The 23,545-nt window shown below is 43.9% G+C and overlaps 1 protein-coding gene across 1 annotated transcript in view; it reads left to right on the plus strand.

Moving 5' to 3' along the window:
• Nucleotides 1–23,545, plus strand: part of LOC128703484 (thrombospondin type-1 domain-containing protein 7B) — a gene marked incomplete at its 5' end in the record, with an annotated part of 69,819 nt that overhangs the window by 23,712 nt on the left and 22,562 nt on the right. Inside the window, 14 exon segments of the mRNA XM_070104623.1 lie at nucleotides 35–230; nucleotides 1,665–1,860; nucleotides 4,954–5,075; nucleotides 7,945–8,154; nucleotides 8,416–8,616; nucleotides 8,997–9,261; nucleotides 11,345–11,480; nucleotides 14,600–14,763; nucleotides 15,059–15,212; nucleotides 15,619–15,866; nucleotides 16,681–16,805; nucleotides 17,391–17,539; nucleotides 22,093–22,245; nucleotides 23,291–23,384. Of these exon segments, the coding sequence (XP_069960724.1) occupies nucleotides 35–230; nucleotides 1,665–1,860; nucleotides 4,954–5,075; nucleotides 7,945–8,154; nucleotides 8,416–8,616; nucleotides 8,997–9,261; nucleotides 11,345–11,480; nucleotides 14,600–14,763; nucleotides 15,059–15,212; nucleotides 15,619–15,866; nucleotides 16,681–16,805; nucleotides 17,391–17,539; nucleotides 22,093–22,245; nucleotides 23,291–23,384 (2,413 nt within the window).

The raw sequence follows: 23,545 nt of genomic DNA on the forward strand, positions 1-23,545 counted from the left end.
ACGACCCTAAAACTACCGAACCACGTCATTCCAGGCGCCAGCACCCTGGGAGGAGTGCCAACAGGAGCTGGGCACTGCCCCAGAGCAGAGAGAGTGCCACGTACCCTGCTCCTTCGACTGTGTGGTAGGGCAGTGGTCGCCCTGGTCACCCTGTACAAGGCCCTGTGCCAGCCAGCTTCATGTCGGGTTTACACAAAGGAATACCACCATTATTGCTCCTCCTGGACCAGGTAAACTCTTAGAATGATTACTTTCATCAATTGAGAATGATCATTTATACCCTGTTTTCTCCAGTTAGAACGACCAGTCTCCTCCAGTGAGAATGACTAGTCTCCTCTGGTTAGAACGACCATTTAGAACGACCAGTCTCCTCCAGTGAGAATGACTAGTCTCCTCTGGTTAGAACGACCATTTAGAACGACCAGTCTCCTCCAGTGAGAATGACTAGTCTCCTCTGGTTAGAACGACCATTTAGAACGACCAGTCTCCACCAGTTAGAACGATCAGTCTCCTCCAGTTAGAACGACCAGTCTCATAATCAGAACAACCAGTTAGAACGAGCAGTCCCCTCCAGTTAGAACGACCAGTTTCCTTCAGGGAGAATGACTAGTCTCCTCTGGTTAGAACGACCATTTAGAACGACCAGTCTCCTATAATCAGAACAACCAGTTAGAACGAGCAGTCCCCTCCAGTTAGAACGACCAGTCTCCTCCAGTGAGAATGACTAGTCTCCTCTGGTTAGAACGACCATTTAGAACGACCAGTCTCCTCCAGTGAGAATGACTAGTCTCCTCTGGTTAGAACGACCATTTAGAACGACCAGTCTCCTATAATCAGAACAACCAGTTAGAACGAGCAGTCCCCTCCAGTTAGAACGACCAGTCTCCTCCAGTGAGAATGACTAGTCTCCTCTGGTTAGAACGACCATTTAGAACGACCAGTCTCCTCCAGTGAGAATGACTAGTCTCCTCTGGTTAGAACGACCAGTCTCCATCAGTTAGAACGATCAGTCTCCTCCAGTTAGAACGACCAGTCTCCTATAATCAGAACAACCAGTTAGAACGACCAGTCTCCTCTAGTTAGAACGACCATTCTCCTATAATCAGAACAACCAGTTAGAATGACCAGTCTCCTCCAGTTAGAACGACCTGTCTCCTATAATCAGAACAACCAGTTAGAACGAGCAGTCCCCTCCAGTTAGAACGACCAGTCTCCTCCAGTGAGAATGACTAGTCTCCACTGGTTAGAACGACCATTTAGAACGACCAGTCTCCTATAATCAGAACAACCAGTTAGAACGACCAGTCTCCTCCAGTTAGAACGACTAGACTTCCCTTTTTAGAATGGCCAGTTAGAACGACCAGTCTCCTCCAGTTAGAAAGACCAGCTAGAACGACCATTTACAAAGACCAGTTAGAAGGAGCAGTCTGCTAGCTTAATCACTACCACACTCAGCTCACACACTGACGTCCGGGGTTCGAATCTCCTCCTGTAGTACGGCTGCAAAAACATTAGGGACATGTGGGTCGCATCCTGGGTCAAAACCGACATCATTTGCGGGAAATGCTCAACATAACAAGTGACTTTCTATATAGTAGTATGTCATTGATGTCAACTATGGTCTGTATACCTTGTACAATATTACTGAACCTTGCTATCCACAGGGGGAACGCCGTGTCCTCCCCCAGACGAACTAACACAGGTTGAGACGTGTCGTGTGGAGCCGTGCGGGGGTGCGGCCTGGGTAGCTGCACCTTGGGGGAGGTGCGGCCTACCTGCCCGTGCCGCATGCGGCCCTGGGCGCCAGAGCCGCACCTTACACTGCAGAGACCACAAGAATAATACTGTGTCTACCTACAGGTGAGGTGGTGGTGGTAGTTGTTGTAGTGGTGGTAGTTGTTGTAGTGGTGGTAGTTGTTGTAGTGGTGGTTTTACCTGGAGTTTACCTGGAGAGAGTTCCGGGGGTCAACGCCCCCGCGGCCCGGTCTGTGACCAGGCCAGGTAGTTGTTATAGTGGTGGTAGTTGTTGTAATGGTGGTAGTTGTAGTAATGGTGGTAGTTGTTGTAGTGGTGGTAGTTGTTGTAATGGTGGTAGTATAGTAATGGTAATAGTTGTAGTTGTAGTGATAGTGGTAGTATTAAAAGCTGTAGTTGTGGTGATTGTGGTAGTGGTAATAATTGAAGTTGTGGTAATAGTTGTAGTTGTGATAACAGTTGTAGTAGTGGTAATAGTTGTAGTTGTGGTAATAGTTGTAGTGGTAATTGTTATAGTTGTGGTAATAGTTGTAGTTGTGGTAATAGTTGTAGTTGTGGTAATAGTTGTAGTGGTAATAGTTATAGTTGTGGTAATAGTTGTAGTTGTGGTAATAGTTGTAGTGGTAATAGTTATAGTTGTGGTAATAGTTGTAGTAGTGGTAATAGTTGTAGTTGTGGTAATAGTTGTAGTGGTAATAGTTATAGTTGTGGTAATAGTTGTAGTTGTGGTAATAGTTGTAGTTGTGGTAATAGTTGTAGTTGTGGTAATAGTTGTAGTTGTGGTAATAGTTGTAGTTGTGGTAATAGTTGTAGTACTGTTAATAGTTGTAGTAGTGGTAATAGTTGTAGTAGTGGTAATAGTTGTAGTAGTGGTAATAGTTGTAGTTGTGGTAATAGTTGTAGTTGTGGTAATAGTTGTAGTTGTGGTAATAGTTGTAGTACTGTTAATAGTTGTAGTAGTGGTAATAGTTGTAGTAGTGGTAATAGTTGTAGTTGTGGTAATAGTTGTAGTTGTGGTAATAGTTGTAGTTGTGGTAATAGTTGTAGTTGTGGTAATAGTTGTAGTTGTGGTAATAGTTGTAGCACTGTTAATAGTTGTAGAAGTGGTAATAGTTATAGTAGTGGTAATAGTTGTAGTTGTGGTAATAGCTGTAGTGGTAATAGTTATAGTTGTGGTAATAGTTGTAGTTGTGGTAATAGTTGTAGTTGTGGTAATAGTTGTAGTGGTAATAGTTATAGTTGTGGTAATAGTTGTAGTTGTGGTAATAATTGTAGTGGTAATAGTTATAGTTGTGGTAATAGTTGTAGTAGTGGTAATAGTTGTAGTTGTGGTAATAGTTGTACTGGTAGCTATAGTTGTGGTAATAGTTGTAGTTGTGGTAATAGTTGTAGTTGTGGTAATAGTTGTAGTACTGTTAATAGTTGTAGTAGTGGTAATAATTGTAGTAGTGGTAATAGTTGTAGTTGTGGTAATAGTTGTAGTTGTGGTAATAGTTGTAGTTGTGGTAATAGTTGTAGTACTGTTAATAGTTGTAGAAGTGGTAATAGTTGTAGTAGTGGTAATAGTTGTAGTTGTGGTAATAGTTCTATAGAACAAGCGACGTGAAGAGTGTCATCATGGGCTTTGCCTCCCTAGTTTTGAAGGTTCTCATTATCCATCCTGTCATTTTTCTAGCAGATGCGATTGATACAATGTTATGGTCCTTGAAGGTGAGATCCTCCGACATGATCACTCCCAGGTCTTTGACGTTGGTGTTTCGCTCTATTTTGTGGCCAGAATTTGTTTTGTACTCTGATGAAGATTTAATTTCCTCGTGTTTACCATATCTGAGTAATTGAAATTTCTCATCGTTGAACTTCATATTGTTTTCTGCAGCCCACTGAAAGATTTGGTTGATGTCCGCCTGGAGCCTTGCAGTGTCTGCAATGTCTACCTGGAGCCTTGCAGTGTCTGCAATGTCTGCCTGGAGCCTTGCAGTGTCTGCAATGTCTACCTGGAGCCTTGCAGTGTCTGCAATGTCTACCTGGAGCCTTGCAGTGTCTGCAATGTTTGCCTGGAGCTTTGCAGTGTCTGCAATGGAAGACACTGTCATGCAGATTCGGGTGTCATCTGCAAAGGAAGACACGGTGCTGTGGCTGACATCCTTGTCTATGTCAGATATGAGGATGAGAAACAAGATGGGAGCGAGTACTGTGCCTTGTGGAACACTGGGAGCCAGTACAGTGCCTTGTGGAACACTGGGAGCCATACAGTGCCTTGTGGAACACTGGGAGCCATACAGTGCCTTGTGGAACACTGGGAGCCATACAGTGCCTTGTGGAACACTGGGAGCCAGTACAGTGCCTTGTGGAACACTGGGAGCCAGTACAGTGCCTTGTGGAACACTGGGAGCCAGTACAGTGCCTTGTGGAACACTGGGAGCCAGTACAGTGCCTTGTGGAACACTGGGAGCCAGTACAGTGCCTTGTGGAACACTGGGAGCCAGTACAGTGCCTTGTGGAACACTGGGAGCCAGTACAGTGCCTTGTGGAACACTGGGAGCCAGTACAGTGCCTTGTGGAACACTGGGAGCCAGTACCGTGCCTTGTGGAACACTGGGAGCCAGTACAGTGCCTTGTGGAACAGAGCTTTTCACCGTAGCTGCATCGGACTTTACTCTGTTGACGACTACTCTCTGTGTTCTGTTTGTGAGGAAATTATAGATCCATCGACCGACTTTTCCTGTTATTCCTTTAGCACGCATTTTGTGCGCTATTACGCCATGGTCACACCTGTCGAAGGCTGTTGCAAAGTCTGTATATATTACATCTGCATTCTTTTTGTCTTCTAGTGCATCCAGGACCTTGTCATAGTGCTCCAGTAGCTGGGACAGACAGGAGTGACCTGCTCTACACCCGTGTTGCCCTGGGTTGTGTAACTGATGGGTATCTAGATGGGTGGTGATCTTGCTTCTTAGGACCCTTTCAAAGATTTTTATGATATGGGATGTTAGTGCTATCGGTCTGTAGTTCTTTGCTGTTCCTTTAATGTGGTAACAGTTGTAGTTGTGGTAATAGTCGTTGTTGAGGTAATAGTTGTAGTTGTGGTAGCTTAACTTTGAACTAATATTAGTGATCAATAATAAATACGTGGAATTATCATTTATATAATATTTAAAGGAGTAAGCTAGCCATGTTTCGCCCACTCATCCCCCCCAGGTGTTCTGGACTGAGTCGACCCTCGCTAGAGCGACCATGTGAAGTGCCATGTGGCACTGCTTGTACTGTGACCTCCTGGAGTGAGTGGTCACCTTGCCTGGCACCTGACCCCTGCCCTGTAGGTGAGTGACCTCCACCTGGCGACTCACCTGGTGGCCCACCTGGCGACTCACCTGGTGGCTCACCTGGTGACTCACCTGGCACCTGATCCCTGTCCTGTAGGTGAATGACCTCCACTTGGTGATTCACCTGGCACCTGACCCCTGTCCTGTAGGTGAGTGACCTCCACCTGGTGACTCACCTGGTGACTCACCTGGCACCTGACCCTGTCCTGCAGGTGAGTGACCCACTCACCTGGTGACTCACCTGGTGACTCACCTGGCACCTGACCCCTGTCCTGTAGGTGAGTGACCCACCCACCTGGTGACTCACCTGGCACCTGACCCCTGTCCTGTAGGTGAGTGACCCACCCACCTGGTGACTCACCTGGCACCTGACCCCTGTCCTGTAGGTGAGTGACCCACCCACCTGGTTACTCACCTGGTGACTCACCTGGCACCTGACCCCTGTCCTGTAGGTGAGTGACCCACCAACCTGGTGACTCATCTGGTGACTCACCTGCCACCTGACATCTGTCCTGTAGGTGAGTGACCTCCTCCTGGTGACTCACCTGGTGACATACCTTGTAACTCACCTGGTGACACACCTTGTGACTCACCTGGTGACACACCTTGTGACTCACCTGGTGACACACCTGGCACCTGGCCCCTGTCCTGTAGGTGAATAAGCCCCCACCTGGTGACTCACCTGATGACACACCTTGTGACTCACCTGATGACTCACCTGGTGACACACCTTGTGACTCACCTGGTGACTCACCTGGTGACACACCTTGTGACTCACCTGGTGACTCACCTGGTGACACACCTTGTGACTCACCTGGTGACTCACCTGGTGACACCTTGTGACTCACCTGATGACTCACCTGGTGACACACCTTGTGACTCACCTGGTGACTCACCTGGTGACACACCTTGTGACTCACCTGGTGACACACCTGGTGACACACCTTGTGACTCACCTGGTGACTCACCTGGTGACACACCTTGTGATTCACCTGGTGACTCACCTGGTGACACCTTGTGACTCACCTGATGACTCACCTGGTGACACACCTTGTGATTCACCTGGTGACTCACCTGGTGACACACCTTGTGACACACCTGGTGACACACCTTGTGACTCACCTGGTGACTCACCTGGTGACACACCTTGTGATTCACCTGGTGACTCACCTGGTGACACCTTGTGACTCACCTGATGACTCACCTGGTGACACACCTTGTGATTCACCTGGTGACTCACCTGGTGACACACCTTGTGACTCACCTGGTGACACACCTGGTGACACACCTTGTGACTCACCTGGTGACTCACCTGGTGACACACCTTGTGACTCACCTGGTGACACACCTGGTGACACACCTTGTGACTCACCTGGTGACACACCTTGTGACTCACCTGGTGACACACCTTGTGACTCACCTGGTGACTCACCTGGTGAGTAATATCTGATACTTAAATAAGTAATACGTATTTGTAAACATTTTTATATTAATAATAAAAGTATTATTATTATTATTATTATTATTATTATTATTATTATTATTATTATTATTATTATTATTATTAATCCTTCCCTTTCAATTCCTTTGAGAGTAATCCCTGCTGGCGGAACAATCTCCCTCCTGAAGGAGTAATCTCCCTCCTGAATATGTAATCCCTCCCTCCTGAAGGAGTAATCTCCCTCCTGAATATGTAATCCCTCCCTCCTGAAAGAGTAATCTCCCTCCTGAAGGAGTAATCTCCCTCCTGAATATGTAATCCATCCCTCCTGAAAGAGTAATCTCCCTCCTGAAGGAGTAATCTCCCTCCTGAATATGTAATCCATCCCTCCTGAGGGAGTAATCTCCCTCCTGAAGGAGTAATCTCCCTCCTGAATATGTAATTCATCCCTCCTGAAGGAGTAATCTCCCTCCTGAAGGAGTACTCTCCCTCCTGAAGGAGTAATCTCCCTCCTGAAGGAGTAATCTCCCTCCTGAAGGAGTAATCTCCCTCCTGAATATGTAATCCCTCCCTCCTGAAGGAGTAATCTCCCTCCTGAATATGTAATCCCTCCCTCCTGAAAGAGTAATCTCCCTCCTGAAGGAGTAATCTCCCTCCTGAATATGTAATCCATCCCTCCTGAAGAAGTAATCTCCCTCCTGAAGGAGTAATCTCCCTCCTGAATATGTAATCCATCCCTCCTGAGGGAGTAATCTCCCTCCTGAAGGAGTAATCTCCCTCCTGAATATGTAATTCATCCCTCCTGAAGGAGTAATCTCCCTCCTGAAGGAGTAATCTCCCTCCTGAATATGTAATCCCTCCCTCTTGAAGGAGTAATCTCCCTCCTGAAGGAGTAATCTCCCTTCTGAATATGTAATCCCTCCTTCCTGAAGGAGTAATCTCCCTCCTGAAGGAGTAATCTCCCTCCTGAATATGTAATCCCTCCCTCCTGACGGAATAATCTCCCTCCTGAATATGTAATCCCTCCCTCCTGAAGAAGTAATCTCCCTCTTGACAGAGTAATCTTCCTCCCGAATATATAATCCCTCCCTCCTGAAGGAGTAATATCCCTCCTGATGGAGTAATCTCCCTTCTGAAGATGTAATCCCTCCCTCCTGAAAGAGTAATCTCCCTCCTGAAGGAGTAATCTCCCTCCTGATGGAGTAGTTTCCTTCCTGACGGAGTAATCTCCCTCCTGATGGAGAAGTTTCCTTCCCGACGGAGTAATCTCCCTCCTGATGGATTAATCTCCCTCCTGACGGAGTAATCTCCCTTCTGACGGAGTAATCTCCCTACTGATGGAGTAATCTCCCTCCTGACGGAGTAATCTCCCTCCTGACGGAGTAATCTCCCTCCTGACGGAGTAATCTCTCTCTCTCCCCTCAGATGGAGTCCTGGTATCGTCAACACAGCGTCGCTGGAGGAGGGTACTGGTGGAGGCTAGTGAGGGAGGGGCACCATGCCCACACCTGGAGGAGGAGAGAGGTTGTGCTCAAGCTCTGGTCACCTGTAAGAGTCACTACTGGCGTGTAGGACCTTGGGCACCTTGTACCCTGGCTGATGACGTGGAGTGTGGCACTGGGTATAGGGTCAGACGTGAGTGCCAGGTGTTCTGTGGGTTCTGTTGTGTTCAGTGTGTTCCATGTGTTTGTGTTGTGTGTTCTCTGTTATATATATATATATATATATATATATATATATATATATATATATATATATATATATATATATATATATATATATATATATATATATATATATATATATATATATATATATATATATTGTGGATTAGTTGTGAACTGTAACAGCCATGATACTGGGTATTACCCACTAACCTGGTCTTCCCTCCTGCAGGAGTAGAGTGCGTAAACGCTGCAGGAGAAGTGACAGAGCCAACGCAGTGCTTGCTGGGGGAGCACATAGTGCCAGAGAGCAGCGTGGAATGCCAGGTGTCATGCAGGGAGGCGTGTGTCACCTCCACCTGGACTGCCTGGAGTGCCTGCCCCAGGCACCCGCCCTGTGGCACCGCTTCCCTCAGGACACGGCAGCTCCTGGGTAAGAGGACTGGTGATGTTTCGCCCTGGGCTCGGCTCTGTGGCGAGGGCGGGGACGAAACATTGGTGGCGGTTGATGTTTCGCCCAAGATTGAGATCTGATATGGGGCGTAACATGTCGATCGATACTTCACCCAGTATTCAGATCTATCACAGGGCTGAAACATGCAGGTGGCAAAGTTTCGCCCAGGATTGAGATCTGTCGTGGGGGCAAAAAGTGTGGGGAGCAATGCTTCACCCAGGATTAAGCTCAGAACCATCATTAGAATGATGATTACACTTTCACTAATCATCCTAAGTTGATATCAAGGCATGATTTAGTATAATTACACCTTCGCTAATCATCCCAGGATGATACTAACTCATCATTCCACCTTACAGACGGAAGCCAGGACAACCCTGGGTGCCAGGGCATGGAACTAAGACAGAGTGAGGAGTGCCCCTGCCACAACTTCTATTCCACCCCTGCTAGCTCCTGGTCCTCCTGCCTGGTAGAGGGGGCAGCAGAGGGCAGCACAAGGAGCAGGGCACGCCTGGGTACAGCCAGGGGGTCTGTGCCTCCCGGGGAGGCTGGGTTGTGTGGTGTTGGGGTACGGTACAGAGCGTTACTCTGTACCAGAGATGATGGTGTCTTGGCTCACCCAAGGTGTGTGTCTCTGTGTTAACAACAGCCTTTAATGATCATTATAATCATTATTATTATTAGTAGTAGCAAGATTATTATTAAACCATACCCCTGGCCGGGATTGAACCCTCGGTCATAGAGTCTCAAAACTCCAGCCCGTCGCGTTAGCCACTAGACCAGCTAGCCACAATAAGATTCATCCAACTAGGTCTAGTGGCTAACGCGATGGGCTGGAGTTTTGAGACTCTATGACCGCGGGTTCAATCCCGGCCGGGGGTATGGTTTGTTTGCAATCGTGTCATTACGATTTCTTGAGTCAAGATTATTATTATTAGTAGTAATAGTAGTATGATTATTACTATTATTATTAGTAGTAGTAGTAGTATGATTATTACTATTATTATTATTATTAGTAGTAGTAGTATGATTATTATTATTATTATTGCAAAGTACGTATTAATAATGTCAGGTTTAATACGAGGAAGTGGAGCCTAGAAGAGTAAAACTTAAATAAAGTTTTGTGAGTTTAATAAAAAATGTAGAAAAATAAACCTTATTCTTTATATATACATATATATATATATATACATATATATATATACATATATATATATATATACATATATATATATACATATATATATATATATACATATACAGTGGACCCCCGGTTAACGATTTTAATCCGTGCAAGAGGGCTCATCGTTATGCGAAATAATCGTTATGCGAATGAATTTTCCCCATAAGAAATAATGGAAATCAAATTAATCCGTGCAAGACGCCCAAAAGTATGAAAAAAATTTTTTTTTACCACATGAAATGTTAATTTTAATACACACAAACTGAAAAAGGCATGCACAATTAAATGACACTTACTTTTATTGAAGATCTGGTGATGATTGATGGGATGGGAGGAGGGGAGAGCATTATCTTCTTACTGTTTAGAAGGGGAATCCCCTTCCATTACGACTTGAGGTAGCAAGTCCTTTTCTGGGGTTACTTCCCTTCTTCTTTTAATGCCACTAGGACCAGCTTGAGAGTCACTGGACCTCTGTCGCACAACAAATCTGTCCATAGAGCTCTGTACCTCCCGTTCCTTTACGATTTGTCTAAAATGGGCCACAACATTGTCATTGAAATAGTCACCAGCACGGCTTGCAACAGCTGTGTCAGGGTGATTTTCATCTATAAAGGTTTGCAGTTCAACCCACTGTGCACACATTTCCTTAATCTTTGAAGTAGGCACAATGGATTCCACAACTGGCATAGGCTTCTCAGGGTTAGCCCCAAACCCTTCAAAATCTTTCTTAATTTCCATACTAATTCTCACCCTTTTTACCACAGGGTTGGCACTAGAAGCTTTCTTGGGGCCCATGGTCACTTATTTTCCAGAAACAGCACCGAAAACACTGTAATAATACGAAATATTCCGAGTGTATGCTTGGATGTTACCGCGGAGGCTGGCTGGTAAACAATGGGACGGCCGGCACATGTGAGGCTGGCTGAGGGCACATTGGACGCGTCTCGGACGAAAATCGGTAAGCGGGTTTTTAATCGGTATGCGCGGCAAAAATTTTGCGATAAAAGTAATCGGTATGCGGAAAAATCGCTATGTGATGCCATCGTTATGCGGGGGTCCACTGTATATATATATATATATACAGCCTCTCCTCGCCTAATGATGGAATTCCGTTCCTAAGATCACGTCGGTAAACGAATTCGTCACTAAGTGAGGAGCATACTATAATGGTAGTGGGTTTGTGTCAGCCATATTTGATAATGTTTTAATGTCGCCTTTGCACCATTTATAACATTTCTGGTATATTTGTAATGTTTGTACAGTAGTGTGCTGTATATTTTAATAAACAGAATAGAAGAAATCAACTCTAATATTCATTGTTTAGGTATGCATACTGGTCAGAGAACCCGTCGTAAGTCCGAGTTGTCGGTAAATGAGTACGTCGCTAAGTGAGGAGAGGCTGTATTTAAATGTATTGATGGTTATATATCTCTAGGCCTTTCAGATTGTCTTGAGTCTTTTGTCGAGAGCTTTCAGAGGCACAAAGTTTTGTAATTCATTTTGATGTGTTGTAATGTGTTACAGGTCTTGTGGTCACAGTGGAGTGGAGGAGGAGCCTTGTATGGTGGAGTGCCCATCAGAGTGCCGAGTAGGACCCTGGGGTGCCTGGAGTGCTTGTAATGCTTCTTGTGGTGCTGGACTTCAACACCGGACTCGTGAGGTGTGTGTGTGTGTATTCACCTAAGTGTACTCACCTAATTGTGGTTGCAGGGGTCGAGACTCAGCTCCTGGCCCCGCCTCTTCACTGATCGCTACTGGGTCCTCTCTCTGCTTCCTGAGCTTTGTCATACCTCTTCTTAAAACTATGTATGGTTCCTGCCTCCACTACTTCACTTGCTAGGCTATTCCACTTCCTGACAACTCTATGACTGAAGAAATACTTCCTAACGTCCCTGTGACTCGTCTGAGTCTTCAGCTTCCACTTGTGACCCCTTGTCCCTGTGTCCCCTCTCTGGAACATCCTATCTCTGTCCACCTTGTCTATTCCCCGCAGTATCTTGTATGTCGTTATCATGTCTCCCCTGACCCTTCTGTCCTCCAGTGTCGTCAGTCCGATTTCCCTCAACCTTTCCTCGTACGACATTCCTCTGAGCTCTGGGACTAGCCTTGTTGCAAACCTTTGTACTTTCTCTAACTTCTTGACATGCTTGACCAGGTGTGGGTTCCAGACTGGTGCTGCATACTCCAGTATGGGCCTAACATACACAGTGTACAGCGTCTTGAACGATTCCTTATTAAGGTATCGGAACGCTATTCTCAGGTTTGCCAGGCGCTCGTATGCTGCAGCAGTTATTTGGTTGATGTGTGCCTCCGGTGATGTGTTCGGTGTTATGGTCACCCCAAGGTCTTTCTCCCTGGGTGAGGTCTGTAGTCTTTGTCCACCTAGCCTATACTCTGTCTGGGGTCTTCTTTGCCCCTCCCCAGTCTTCATGACTTTGCATTTGGCTGGATTGAATTCGAGAAGCCAGTTACTGGACCACATGTCCAGCCTCTCCAGGTCTCTTTGCAGTCCTGCCTCATCCTCATCCGATTTAATTCTTCTCATCAACTTCACATCATCTGGGAACAGGGACACTTTGGAGTCTTTTCCTTCCGTCATGTCGTTCAAATATATCAAAAATAGCACTGGTCCTAGAACTGACCCCTCTGGGACCCCGCTCGTCACAGGTGCCCACTGTGATACCTCTTCATGTACCATGACTCGTTGCTGCCTCCCTGTCAGGTATTCCCTGATCCATTGCAGTGCCCTCCCTGTTACATGTGCCTGATCCTCCAGCTTCTGCACTAATCTCTTGTGGGGAACTGTGTCAAAGGCCTTCCTGCAGTCTAGGAAAATGCAATCTACCCACCCCTCTCTCTCGTGTCTTACTTCTGTTACCTTGTCATAAAACTCCAGGAGGTTTGTGATACAGGATTTGCCTTCCATGAACCCATGCTGGTTTTCATTTATAATCTTGTTCCTTTCCAGGTGTTCGACCACTCTCCTCCTGATAATCTTCTCCATGACTTTGCACACAATACATGTCAGAGACACAGGTCTGTAGTTTAGCGCTTCATTTCTGTTTCCTTTCTTAAATATGGGGACTACATTAGCTATCTTCCATTTCTCAGGTAGTTGCCCAGTTTCAAGGGATGTGTTGAAGATTGTGGTTAGAGGCACACACAGCATCTCTGCTCCTTCTCTAAGGACCCATGGGGAGATGTTGTCCAGTCCCATCGCCTTTGAGGTGTGTGTGTGTGTGTGTGTGTGTGTGTGTACATATGTACTCACCTAATTGTACTCACCTAATTGTGGTTGAAGGGGTTGAGACTCAGCTCCTGGCCCTGCCTCTTCACTGACCATTACTGGGTCCTCCCTCTCCCTGCTCCATGAGCTTTATCATACCTCGTCTTAAAACTATGTATGGCTCCTGCCTCCACTACATCACTTGCCAGACTATTTCACTTCCTAACAACCTTGTGGCTGAATAAATACTTCCTAACATCCCTTTAACTCATCTGAGTCTTCAACTTCTAATTGTGACCCCTTGTTTCTGTGTCCCATCTCTGAAACATCCTGTCTCTGTCCACCTTATCTATTCCATGCAGTATTTTGTATGTCATTATCATGTCTCCCCTAACCCTCCTGTCCCCTTAGCTCTGGAACCAGCCTTGATGCAAACCTTTGCACTTTCTATAATTTCTTGACATGCTTGACCAGGTGTGGGTTCCAAACTGGTGCTCTGTGTGTGTGTGTGTGTGTGTACTCATCTAGTTGAGGTTGAGGTTGCAGGGGTCGAGTCCAAGCTCCTGGCCCCGCCTCTTCACTGATCGCTACTAGGTCCTCTCTCTCTCTGCTTCCTGAGCTGTATCATACCTCTTCTTAAAACTATGTATGGTTCCTGCCTCCACTACTTCACTTGCTAGGCTATTCCACTTCATGACAACTCTATGACTGAAGAAATACTTCCTAACGTCCCTGTGACTCGTCTGAGTCTTCAGCTTCCACTTGTGACCCCTTGTCCCTGTGTCCCCTCTCTGGAACATCCTATCTCTGTCCACCTTGTCTATTCCCCACAGTATCTTGTATGTCGTTATCATGTCTCCCCTGACCCTTCTGTCCTCCAGTGTGTGTGTGTACTCACCTATTTGTACTCACCTATTTGTGGTTGCAGGGGTCGAGTCACAGCTCCTGGCCCCGCCTCTTCGCTGATTGCTACTAGGTCCTCTCTCTCCCTGCCCCATGAGCTCTATCATACCTCGCCTTAAAACTATGTATGGTTCCTGCCTCCACCACATCACTTTCTAGGCTATTCCATGGCCTGACTACTCTATGACTGAAGAAATACTTCCTAACATCCCTTTGATTCATATGAGTCTTCAACTTCCAATTGTGACCTCTTGTGTCTGTGTCCCATCTCTGGAACATCCCGTCTTTGTCCACCTCGTCTATTCTGCGCAGTATTTTATATGTCGTTATCATGTCTCCCCTGACCCTCCTGGCCTCCAGTGTCGTCAGGCCGATTTCCCTCAACCTTTCTTCATAGGACAATCCCCGTGTGTGTGTGTGTGTGTGTGTGTGTGTGTGTGTGTGTGTGTGTGTGTGTGTGTGTGTGTGTTGTGTGTGTGTTGTGTGTGTGTGTTGTGTGTGTGTTGTGTGTGTGTGTGTGTGTGTGTGTGTGTGTGTGTGTGTGTGTGTGTGTGTGTGTGTGTGTGTGTGTGTGTGTGTGTGTGTGTGCATGTGATTGTAAGTGATTCTCTGTCTTTCTCACTCTCACACACTCACACTTTCTCCCTCAGATCCAGGAGCAGAGTTTGTGGGGTGGACGACCCTGCCCTGAGACCAGCCAGAGTCGTGCTTGCTGGGGGTCGTGTAGTGCTCACTGGGTGCCAGGAGGATGGTCAGAGTGCCACATTATTAACAACAAAGACTGTGGCACTGGTCTCCAGACCAGGACTATCAGGTCACTATCACTACTATTATTACTACTACTACTACTTATAATAATAAATAATAATAATTATAATAATGAAAATTATATAATATCATTATTATTACTATTATTATTATTATTGCATGTAAGACAATCAGTTTCGATCCTAGGAAGTGGAGGACATGCCCAGTTCCTCAAATCAAGAGCCCTCTCACTAGCCCAAACTCTGGGGAAGTAGGATCGAGCCTGCAATGCAGGCTGTGGAGGTTTAGCGCTTCACGTTCCTGGTTAAAAGTTGATTTCTTTCTGCCATCTTATTCTTTAGGTGCATGATGGAGGCGTCAACAGGTCTACAAGAGGCTGTGTCCGACAGTGAGTGTGATGTATCACTTAGACCATTTACACAGCAGGACTGTCATGTGTCCTGTCCTGGAGAGTGTGTCCTGTCTACCTGGTCCCCCTGGTCTTCCTGTCCACAGGTAGAGTGTCTTAGTCACCCTGTAGACATATAGTGTCATAGTCACCCTGTAGACATATAGTGTCATAGTCACCCTGTAGACATATAGTGTCATAGTCACCCTGTAGACATATAGTGTCCTAGTCACCCTGTAGACATATAGTGTCCTAGTCACCCTGTAGACATATAGTGTCCTAGTCACTCTGTAGACATGTAGTGTCCTAGTCACCCTGTAGACAGGTAGTGTCCTAGTCACCCTGTAGACAGGTAGTGTCAGTCACCCTGTAGACAAGTAGTGTCCTAGTCACTCTGTAAACAGGTAGTGTCAGTCACCCTTTAGACAGGTAATGTCCTAGTTATCCAGAATCAAAAAATGTCTACCCTTACAAACCAATAGACCACTCACTTATAATCAAGGTGTCCCACAGGGGTGTCCAGCTCACAGCCGCCAAACAAGAAGTCGCCAGGTGGTGCGTAAACCCGTGGGAAACCTTGCTACATGTCCACCCCTGAGGCAGGAAGAACCTTGTGTTGAGGGTGCCTCCTGTTGGCACTACTCCTGGCAGGTGGGCAACTGGACCTCCTGTGTCCCCTTGGGGCACTCCTCCTGTGGAGAAGGTGTCCGGAATCGTCCCATAACCTGTGTTCGATCAGGAGGCGTGGCTGTTCCTGAGTGGTAAGTTGTTCTGATTGGTGATCTCTGGTTAATTATACAAGTCAGTCATGTGATCAGTGAATTAATAAGGAGGCTGGGCAGGGGCTCACACTGTGGCCCTTGTACACAGCACCCCAATAGAAATAAGGGCCCCTATGGAAATAAGGGCCCCTATGGAAATAAGTCAGTCACTCAGTCTTGATAGAAGGTGGTCCGTACCTCAGTCTTGATAGAAGGTGGTCTGTACCTCAGTCTTGATAGAAGGTGGTCCATACCTCAGTCTTGATAGAAGGTGGTCCATACCTCAGTCTTGATAGAAGGTGGTCTGTACCTCAGTCTTGATAGAAGGTGGTCAGTACCTCAGTCTTTGATAGAAGGTGGTCCATACCTCAGTCTTGATAGAAAGTGGTTAGTGCCTCAGTCTTGATAGAAGGTGGTCAGTGCCTCAGTCTTGATAGAAGCTGGTCAGTACCTCAGTCTTGATAGAAGGTGGTCGGTACCTCAGTCTTAATAAGTGGTCAGGTATTGCACATGTGTTTTATTCATCAAAAAAGACACCCAGGTGTTGCACATGTGTTTATTCATCAGTAAAGACACCAAGTTGTTGTACATGTGTCTTATTCATCAATAAAGACACCCAGGTGTTACACATATGTCTTATTCATCAATTTTTCTGTATTGTATCCCCTTAATGTATCAACACGAGTGAGACACACACAATAAACACTAAAGTAGCCTACTTGTAAAACATCAGAAATGAGCGCTGCAGTAGGCCTACAGGCTTGTTTCAACAAGATGTGTCCTTGTTTACACTAAGTGCTGACTGTTTCAACAGGATGTGTCCTCGTGAGTCCCGTCCCTCTCCAAAGGAAACCTGGTGCTACGTAGACTGTCCTATAGACTGTGAGGTCACCACCTGGACGACCTGGGACGACTCCAAGTGTTCCTGTGGTGAGAATCGTAAGTCTAAGTTGCTTCCTGTCTCACCCATTGTTTATTTTCCGAAGCCTTGGAGAACCAATCAAGGACCCCAGTAGAAATAAGTCATTTTGTCTGACCTTTTCTGGGGATTATCTTAACTAATTTATATGTATGGTACTGTATTATATATGATAATTTGTGTAACTGTATTTATGTGTACCTGTAACTTAATAAACTTACAGTCTTGATAGACACTTGGCCTGTTGTGTGTGGTATGTTTGAATGAGTATATTCACCTATCTGTGGTTGCAGGGATCAATTCACAGCTCATGGCCCTGCTTCTTCGCTGGTCACTACTAGGTCCACTCTGTCTATGCTCCATGAGCTTTAATGTACCTCCTCTTAAAGCTTCTTAAAGCTCTGTGTGTACTCACCTAATTCACCTAATTGTACTCACCTAATTGTGGTTGCATGGGTCAAGACTCAACTCCTGGCCCCGTCTCTTCACTGACCGCTACTGGGTCCTCCCTCTCCCTGCTCCATGAGCTTTATCATGTGTGTGTGTGTGTGTGTATGAGGTAGTAGTAGCAGTCGTAGTAACAGGTATTCAATCTTCTTTAACAGCCGGAGAAATGACCCGACGTAGATTCCTGTCTGTGAACCCAAGCGAGAGTGGAAGACCATGCCCGAGCCAGCTACAACAGAGTCGTCCATGTCCTGCCATACCCTGCTACACCTGGGAGCGAGGACCCTGGTCACAGTGCCAATTACAGGCAAGTCTTTGCAATGAGTTAGTGCACAGTGGTTAGCTGAATGGGTCCAGGGATGGACCTGTGTAGTCAAAATGAAACAGAGTTACTGTCTCATTCCCACCTTTGGGTCGACAGAGCACCAGACGATGCCAAATTGTCTATATTCCCACAGGCAAACACTTGGAGTGGACTAAAACATAAAAAACAGGAAGAAATACAAAAAGGGGAAATAAGTAAAATTTGAGAGGAAAAAAACACATGGCTCAGTTCTCCCAATCAAGAATATATGTTGCCATCTCCTGTTTTTTTACATACATGTATTAGAAAAGGTGAAAGGAGATAAAGTTCAAGCAGAAGCAAGAGACACGGAATTTGGGTTAGAGCAGGAGAACCCAACAGGATTAATATAGGATAGTACAAAGTACAGTGGACCCCTGGTTTACGATATTGTTTCATTCCAGAAGTATGTTCAGGTGCCATTACTGAACAAATTTGTTCCCATAAGGAATATTGTGAATTAGATTAGTCCATTTCAGATCCCCAAACATACACGTACAAATGCACTTACATAAATACGTTTACATAATTGGTCACACTGGGAGGTGATCGTAACACGGGGGTCCAATGTATTAGTTAATATAGGATAGTACAAAGTATTAGTTAATATAGGATAGTACAAAGTATTAGTACTGGCTCTTAGGGTAGCTTGGCCGGGAAACTGAGCAGTAGACCCCTTAAAAAGGGGTCAGTAGACCCCTTATCAGGGGGTTGACTCTCCAGGGAAAGATATGATTAATATATGACCTGTCTTTGTAATACTCACTTGTGCTTTATAGTAATCAGTTTACATTAATGTTTTTCACTGATTTCATCATTGCTTAGTTAATCTTAAGTTAATTTTAAGCCAGCCCGTAATGCTATGCATAGTATAAGTGGCTTTGGCATGCTGCTCTTATCTGTATTTTTTTTTGTACCTCTGTAAGTGTGCTCAAATTATAAATAAATAAATAAATAAATAAATAAATAAATAAATATATATCACACAATTTAATTACTTTATACATGGCTCAAGGGGCTAGTGAAACATACCCAGATAAAACAAATTACAATTTAATGAACAATTTAATTACAGAGAAATCTGAAACTGGACAACAACAGAAAAATATTTAAAGCATCAATAATGAGAAACATTAAAATCACTGAAAATATAAGTACAGTTTTAAACATTATGATACCAGGACACACCTAATTATTTCTCACATATGACCATAGTCATGTAACAATTATGGCTCTCACCCCACAGGTTTCCAGGAAATTCTCTGGCTTTACCATACTATGTCTGAGCACTTCCTGGGCCATTACAGTGGACCCCCGGTTAACGATATTTTTTCACTCCATAAGTATGTTCAGGTGCCAGTACTGACCGAATTTATTCCCATAAGGAATATTGTGAAGTAGATTAGTCCATTTCAGACCCCCAAACATACACGTACAAACGCACTTACATAAATACACTTACATAATTGGTCGCATTCGGAGGTAATTGTTATGCGGGGGTCCACTGTATTTTTGTATCGCATAAAAAGAAATTAGAATTAGAATTTGAATTTAAGCAGATGTGTGGCGGCAGAGATTGTGGTTGACAGATAAAAGATTTATTTCTTTTACAGTGATAATAACAATAAATTGACAATTCAGCGACCACTGGAGATTTATTCGAATTGATTAATCCAGCAGATTCTGATTTCTTATGCAGTAGCCCCCCTGTATCGTCAGGGGACACATTCCAAGACCTACCACGGATACCCAAAACCACAGATAGTAGTAAACTCTATATTTAAGTAATTTTTTGTTTACATACATCCCTATGATAAAGTATAATTGATAAATTATGCACAATACATCGAGAATTAGCACTTTTTCACTGATGGGAAGCACTTCCTGACTTCTCTTAGGCTTGGAAGAACTGTCACCATCACTACTTTTGCACTTTGGTGTCATTATTAAACAAAATTAAGGGTTATTTTCGGGTCAGGGTAAACCGCGGATAACTGAAACCACGGAAACTGGATCTACGGATACGGCAGTCCTACTGTATTTATATCTGATATATTGAGTGATTTTAGAACTTGTCTTGGGTTCAAACCCTACCTGTTCCATGATATACCGAGTGATTATTGTGTAACTTAAACTCGACCAGAGCTACACAAAATGGAATGAGTTGAATGAGGATGTTGTGGAAGCAAACTCAACACACAACTTGCAACATCTGCCACATTGCTCTCCTATCCACCTTATCATATGCCTTTTCTAAATCCATAAATTCAGTGAAGGCTTCCTGACCTTTATCTAAATACTGTTCACTTATATGCTTCAGTGTAAATATTATATTGCATTTTATGAGGGACTAGTCCCAAATCTGCACGTGAAAATCACTCCCTACAAAAGCAAAAGACTTGGCAGAAGATACAACATCCCCCAATGATAAGCAGGGGTACCACAAGTACACTAAGAGAAAACACAATAAGTGTCAGGGGTCCAAGACTATTCAGCTTCCTCCCAGCATACATAAGGGGGATTACCAATAGATCCCAGGCTGTCTTCAAGACCCCTGGCTGTCTTCAAGACCCCTGGCTGTCTTCAAGACCCCTGGCTGTCTTCAAGACCCCTGGCTGTCTTCAAGACCCCTGGTTGTCTTCAAGAAGGTGCTGGACAGGCACCTAAAATCAGTACCTGACCAGCAGGGCTGCGGTTCATATGTCAGCTTGCAAGCGGACAGCAGTAATAGCCTGGTTAATCAGGCCCTGATCTACCATGAGGCCTGGTCATCATAGACCTGGCCACAGGAGCATTGACCCCCAAAACCCTCTCCAGGTATACTCTAGGTATTTTGTTGTATTATCAAACAAGGTATTGCATCAAATTGTATTCCAGTATTGGATGCTGCATCAGAGAACTTATGAATACAGGGACTCCTCACTTAACGACCGAGTTCCATTCCTAAGAGTAGGTCGGTAAGCAAATTGGTCATTAAATGAGGAGTCACCCCTTACTGATATTTCAAGCAAACTGTACTGGTAGTGGGTTTGTGTCAACCATCTTTAGATATTGTTTTAAAGTCGCCTTTGTATCATTTATAACATTATAAGTAAATTAAAAGTAGAACTAGGCAATAAAAAATAATAAAAAAGTAAAATGCACATACAGTACACTCATTATTTACCTTAAAATATTTTTAGTCTTAACTCTTAAACGGTCCAAACGTATATATACATTTTTTCAACATCTGAAAGTATGTAAAAAAATGTAAATCTTCTTTTTTGTTTTACATTTGAAAACGTGTAAAAAACTTTTATCTACTTTTTTTTTTGTTATATTTGAAAATATGTAAAAAAAAGTAGATCTACTTTTGTATCACTACGAATTTGAACGTCAATTTGTTTGGACCGTTTAAGGGTTAATGTACGGTGAGAGGCGAGTAGTATTTATTGTAGAAAGAACATGGAGAAGAAGAGGAAAGAATGGAAGAATTTTGAAGGGGTTTGCGTGTATGAACCAACCGTAATTAATACGTGTTTATTTACATTCTCGATGTCTCTCTCCTCTCTCTTGTTTACTCGCTCTCTCTATGATTAAACTCAGTGAACAAAGTAGATTGATGGTAGTGATAATTGCTCTGGGGCACTTTAAATGTCACATATTTCATGTAGGTTTGGTAGCTTGCCCAGCTACCAAACCTATAAGAAATATGACATTTAAAGCACCCCAGAGCAATTGTTATTATTAATATTATAATTATTATTACCATCAATATATCTTGTTCACTGAATTTAATCATTACTAACACCTACCCTTAGTTGAAATTGTAAATGAGAGAGAAGCCAAGAATGTAAACAGACAAATACAGTAACTAACCCCTTTACAGTGAATTTCTTTTGAACATCTATTCTTTTTTCTTCTTCCTCTTCTAAGTGCTGCTGCACTTCCAACTCGGTCTTGTACTATAGGGTGCACAAAAAGTATAAATTTATTGATGAAATATGTAGTATTGGAGACTGCTTCATGCTAAGATGCTGTGCTGCTGTTTCCATAACCGAAGTTCTCTTACAGCTTACAATATCGACTGGTCAGAGAGAGCTGGTTGTAAGTCCAAGCAGTCGTTAAACAGGTAGGTCGTTATGTGAGGAGTACCTGTAACAAGAGGGTTATGTTCCCAAAAAAATCAGGTTAAGTAAGCTAAAGAATTTATGGGATAAGTATGGTTACGTTCACACAATGTTAAAAAAGAATTTATTAGTGTAATATCAAATACAAATACAAATAATTTATATCTGTTCTGCAGTATACAGATAATATAGTTTATATGTAATAAAATATTGTTAGGCTCAAACGAAATCCACTAACATTAGGTGCATTTCGTTGAATGTGAGGGAAAGGTTGATATGGCTCTGTACAATAACTGTAGAAAATATTAACCCCCACCATCATCAATCACTATCATCTCCTACTGTTGCTACCTGCCACCATTATCCATTTTTAACTCATTATTATTGTGATTTTTTTTTTGTCAGCAGGGCGGGAGTTGTGGCCATGGATACGTTGAGAGGAAGGTCTCATGTGTAGGGCCATGGGGCCAGACTGTGGATCCACATTTGTGTCTGGCCCTCGTCCATGTTGGTGGCCACACATGGCCCTACCTGGCCAGGGCCCTTGACCTCAACACAAGGGTGAGAGCCACTCAATATCCTAAATAGCATTTCCTCACTTAATGATGGAGTTCCATTCCCAAGACCATATCAGTAAACAAATTCATAGCTAAGTAAGAAGCAAACCATAATGGTAGTGGGTTTGTGTCAACCATCTTTGATGCTGTTTTAAGGTCAATTTTGCACCATTTATAGCATTTCTGGTGTATTTTTAAATGTTTATGCAGTAGTTTACTATACTATATTGTAATAAACAGAGTAGAGGAAATCAGCTTTAATATACATTATTTAAGTACGCATGCTGGCCAAGAGCCTGTCATAAGTCCAAGTTGTCAGTAAACGAGTAAGTCACTAAGTGAGGAGAAGCTGTACATAAGTATATATATAATTTTTCTAAATAAGTAACTGAACAAATTCACAAATAATACACACACTGGAGAGGGAAAGTTAGACAACATTTCAGTCCATTCTGAACCATTATCAGGTGGCTACTAAGAGAGAAAACTAGGAATAAAGTGGAAGAAAAATCTATAAAGACGGGAAGAAAATTTAGAAGAGACAACAGTTCTGAGGACCCAAGAATGTTATCTGATGTTTTCTTTACTAAGTGTAGGTTAGTTGTGAATTGTTGCAGCCAGGGTATTGTGTGTTAGTTGTGAATTGTTGTAGCCAGGGTATTGTGTGTTAGTTGTGAATTGTTGTAGCCAGGGTATTGTGTGTTAGTTGTGAATTGTTGCAGCCAGGGTATTGTGTGTTAGTTGTGAATTGTTGCAGCCAGGGTATTGAAGGTTAGTTGTAAATTGTTGTAGCCAGGGTATTGTATGTTAGTTGTGAATTATTGCAGCCAGGGTATTGTGTGTTAGTTGTGAATTATTGCAGCCAGGGTATTGTAGGTTAGTTGTAAATTGTTGCAGCCAGGGTATTGTGGGTTATTTGTGAATTGTTGCAGCCAGGGTATTGTGGGTTAATTATGAATTGTTCAAGCTAGAGTACTATGGGTAATTGTAAATAGTTCTAGCCACAGTATTGTCAATTCCATTCTTCTGAAGTGAACTTATATCTACAGGATGGGTGTTATGTACCATGTGAAGGAGACTGTGAGTTAACTGAGTGGGCTTCATGGTCCCACTGTCACAGAGATTGTTCCAGAGGACACCAAGGTAAGTTCCTGTCTTCTGTGAGGTTAATTTTGAAACTTGGTGGTGTTGTCTTTGTACTGACCAGACGGAGGATCGAGTCCCTATTACTCCTTGTGTGGAATACTTCATACAAGACGACCCACTTATATAGCAGGTTAGGTTCTGGGCTACTGCTGTAAAGT

The sequence above is a fragment of the Cherax quadricarinatus genome, chromosome 93 (genome assembly GCF_038502225.1).
Source record: "Cherax quadricarinatus isolate ZL_2023a chromosome 93, ASM3850222v1, whole genome shotgun sequence".
Lineage (NCBI taxonomy): Eukaryota > Metazoa > Arthropoda > Malacostraca > Decapoda > Parastacidae > Cherax > Cherax quadricarinatus.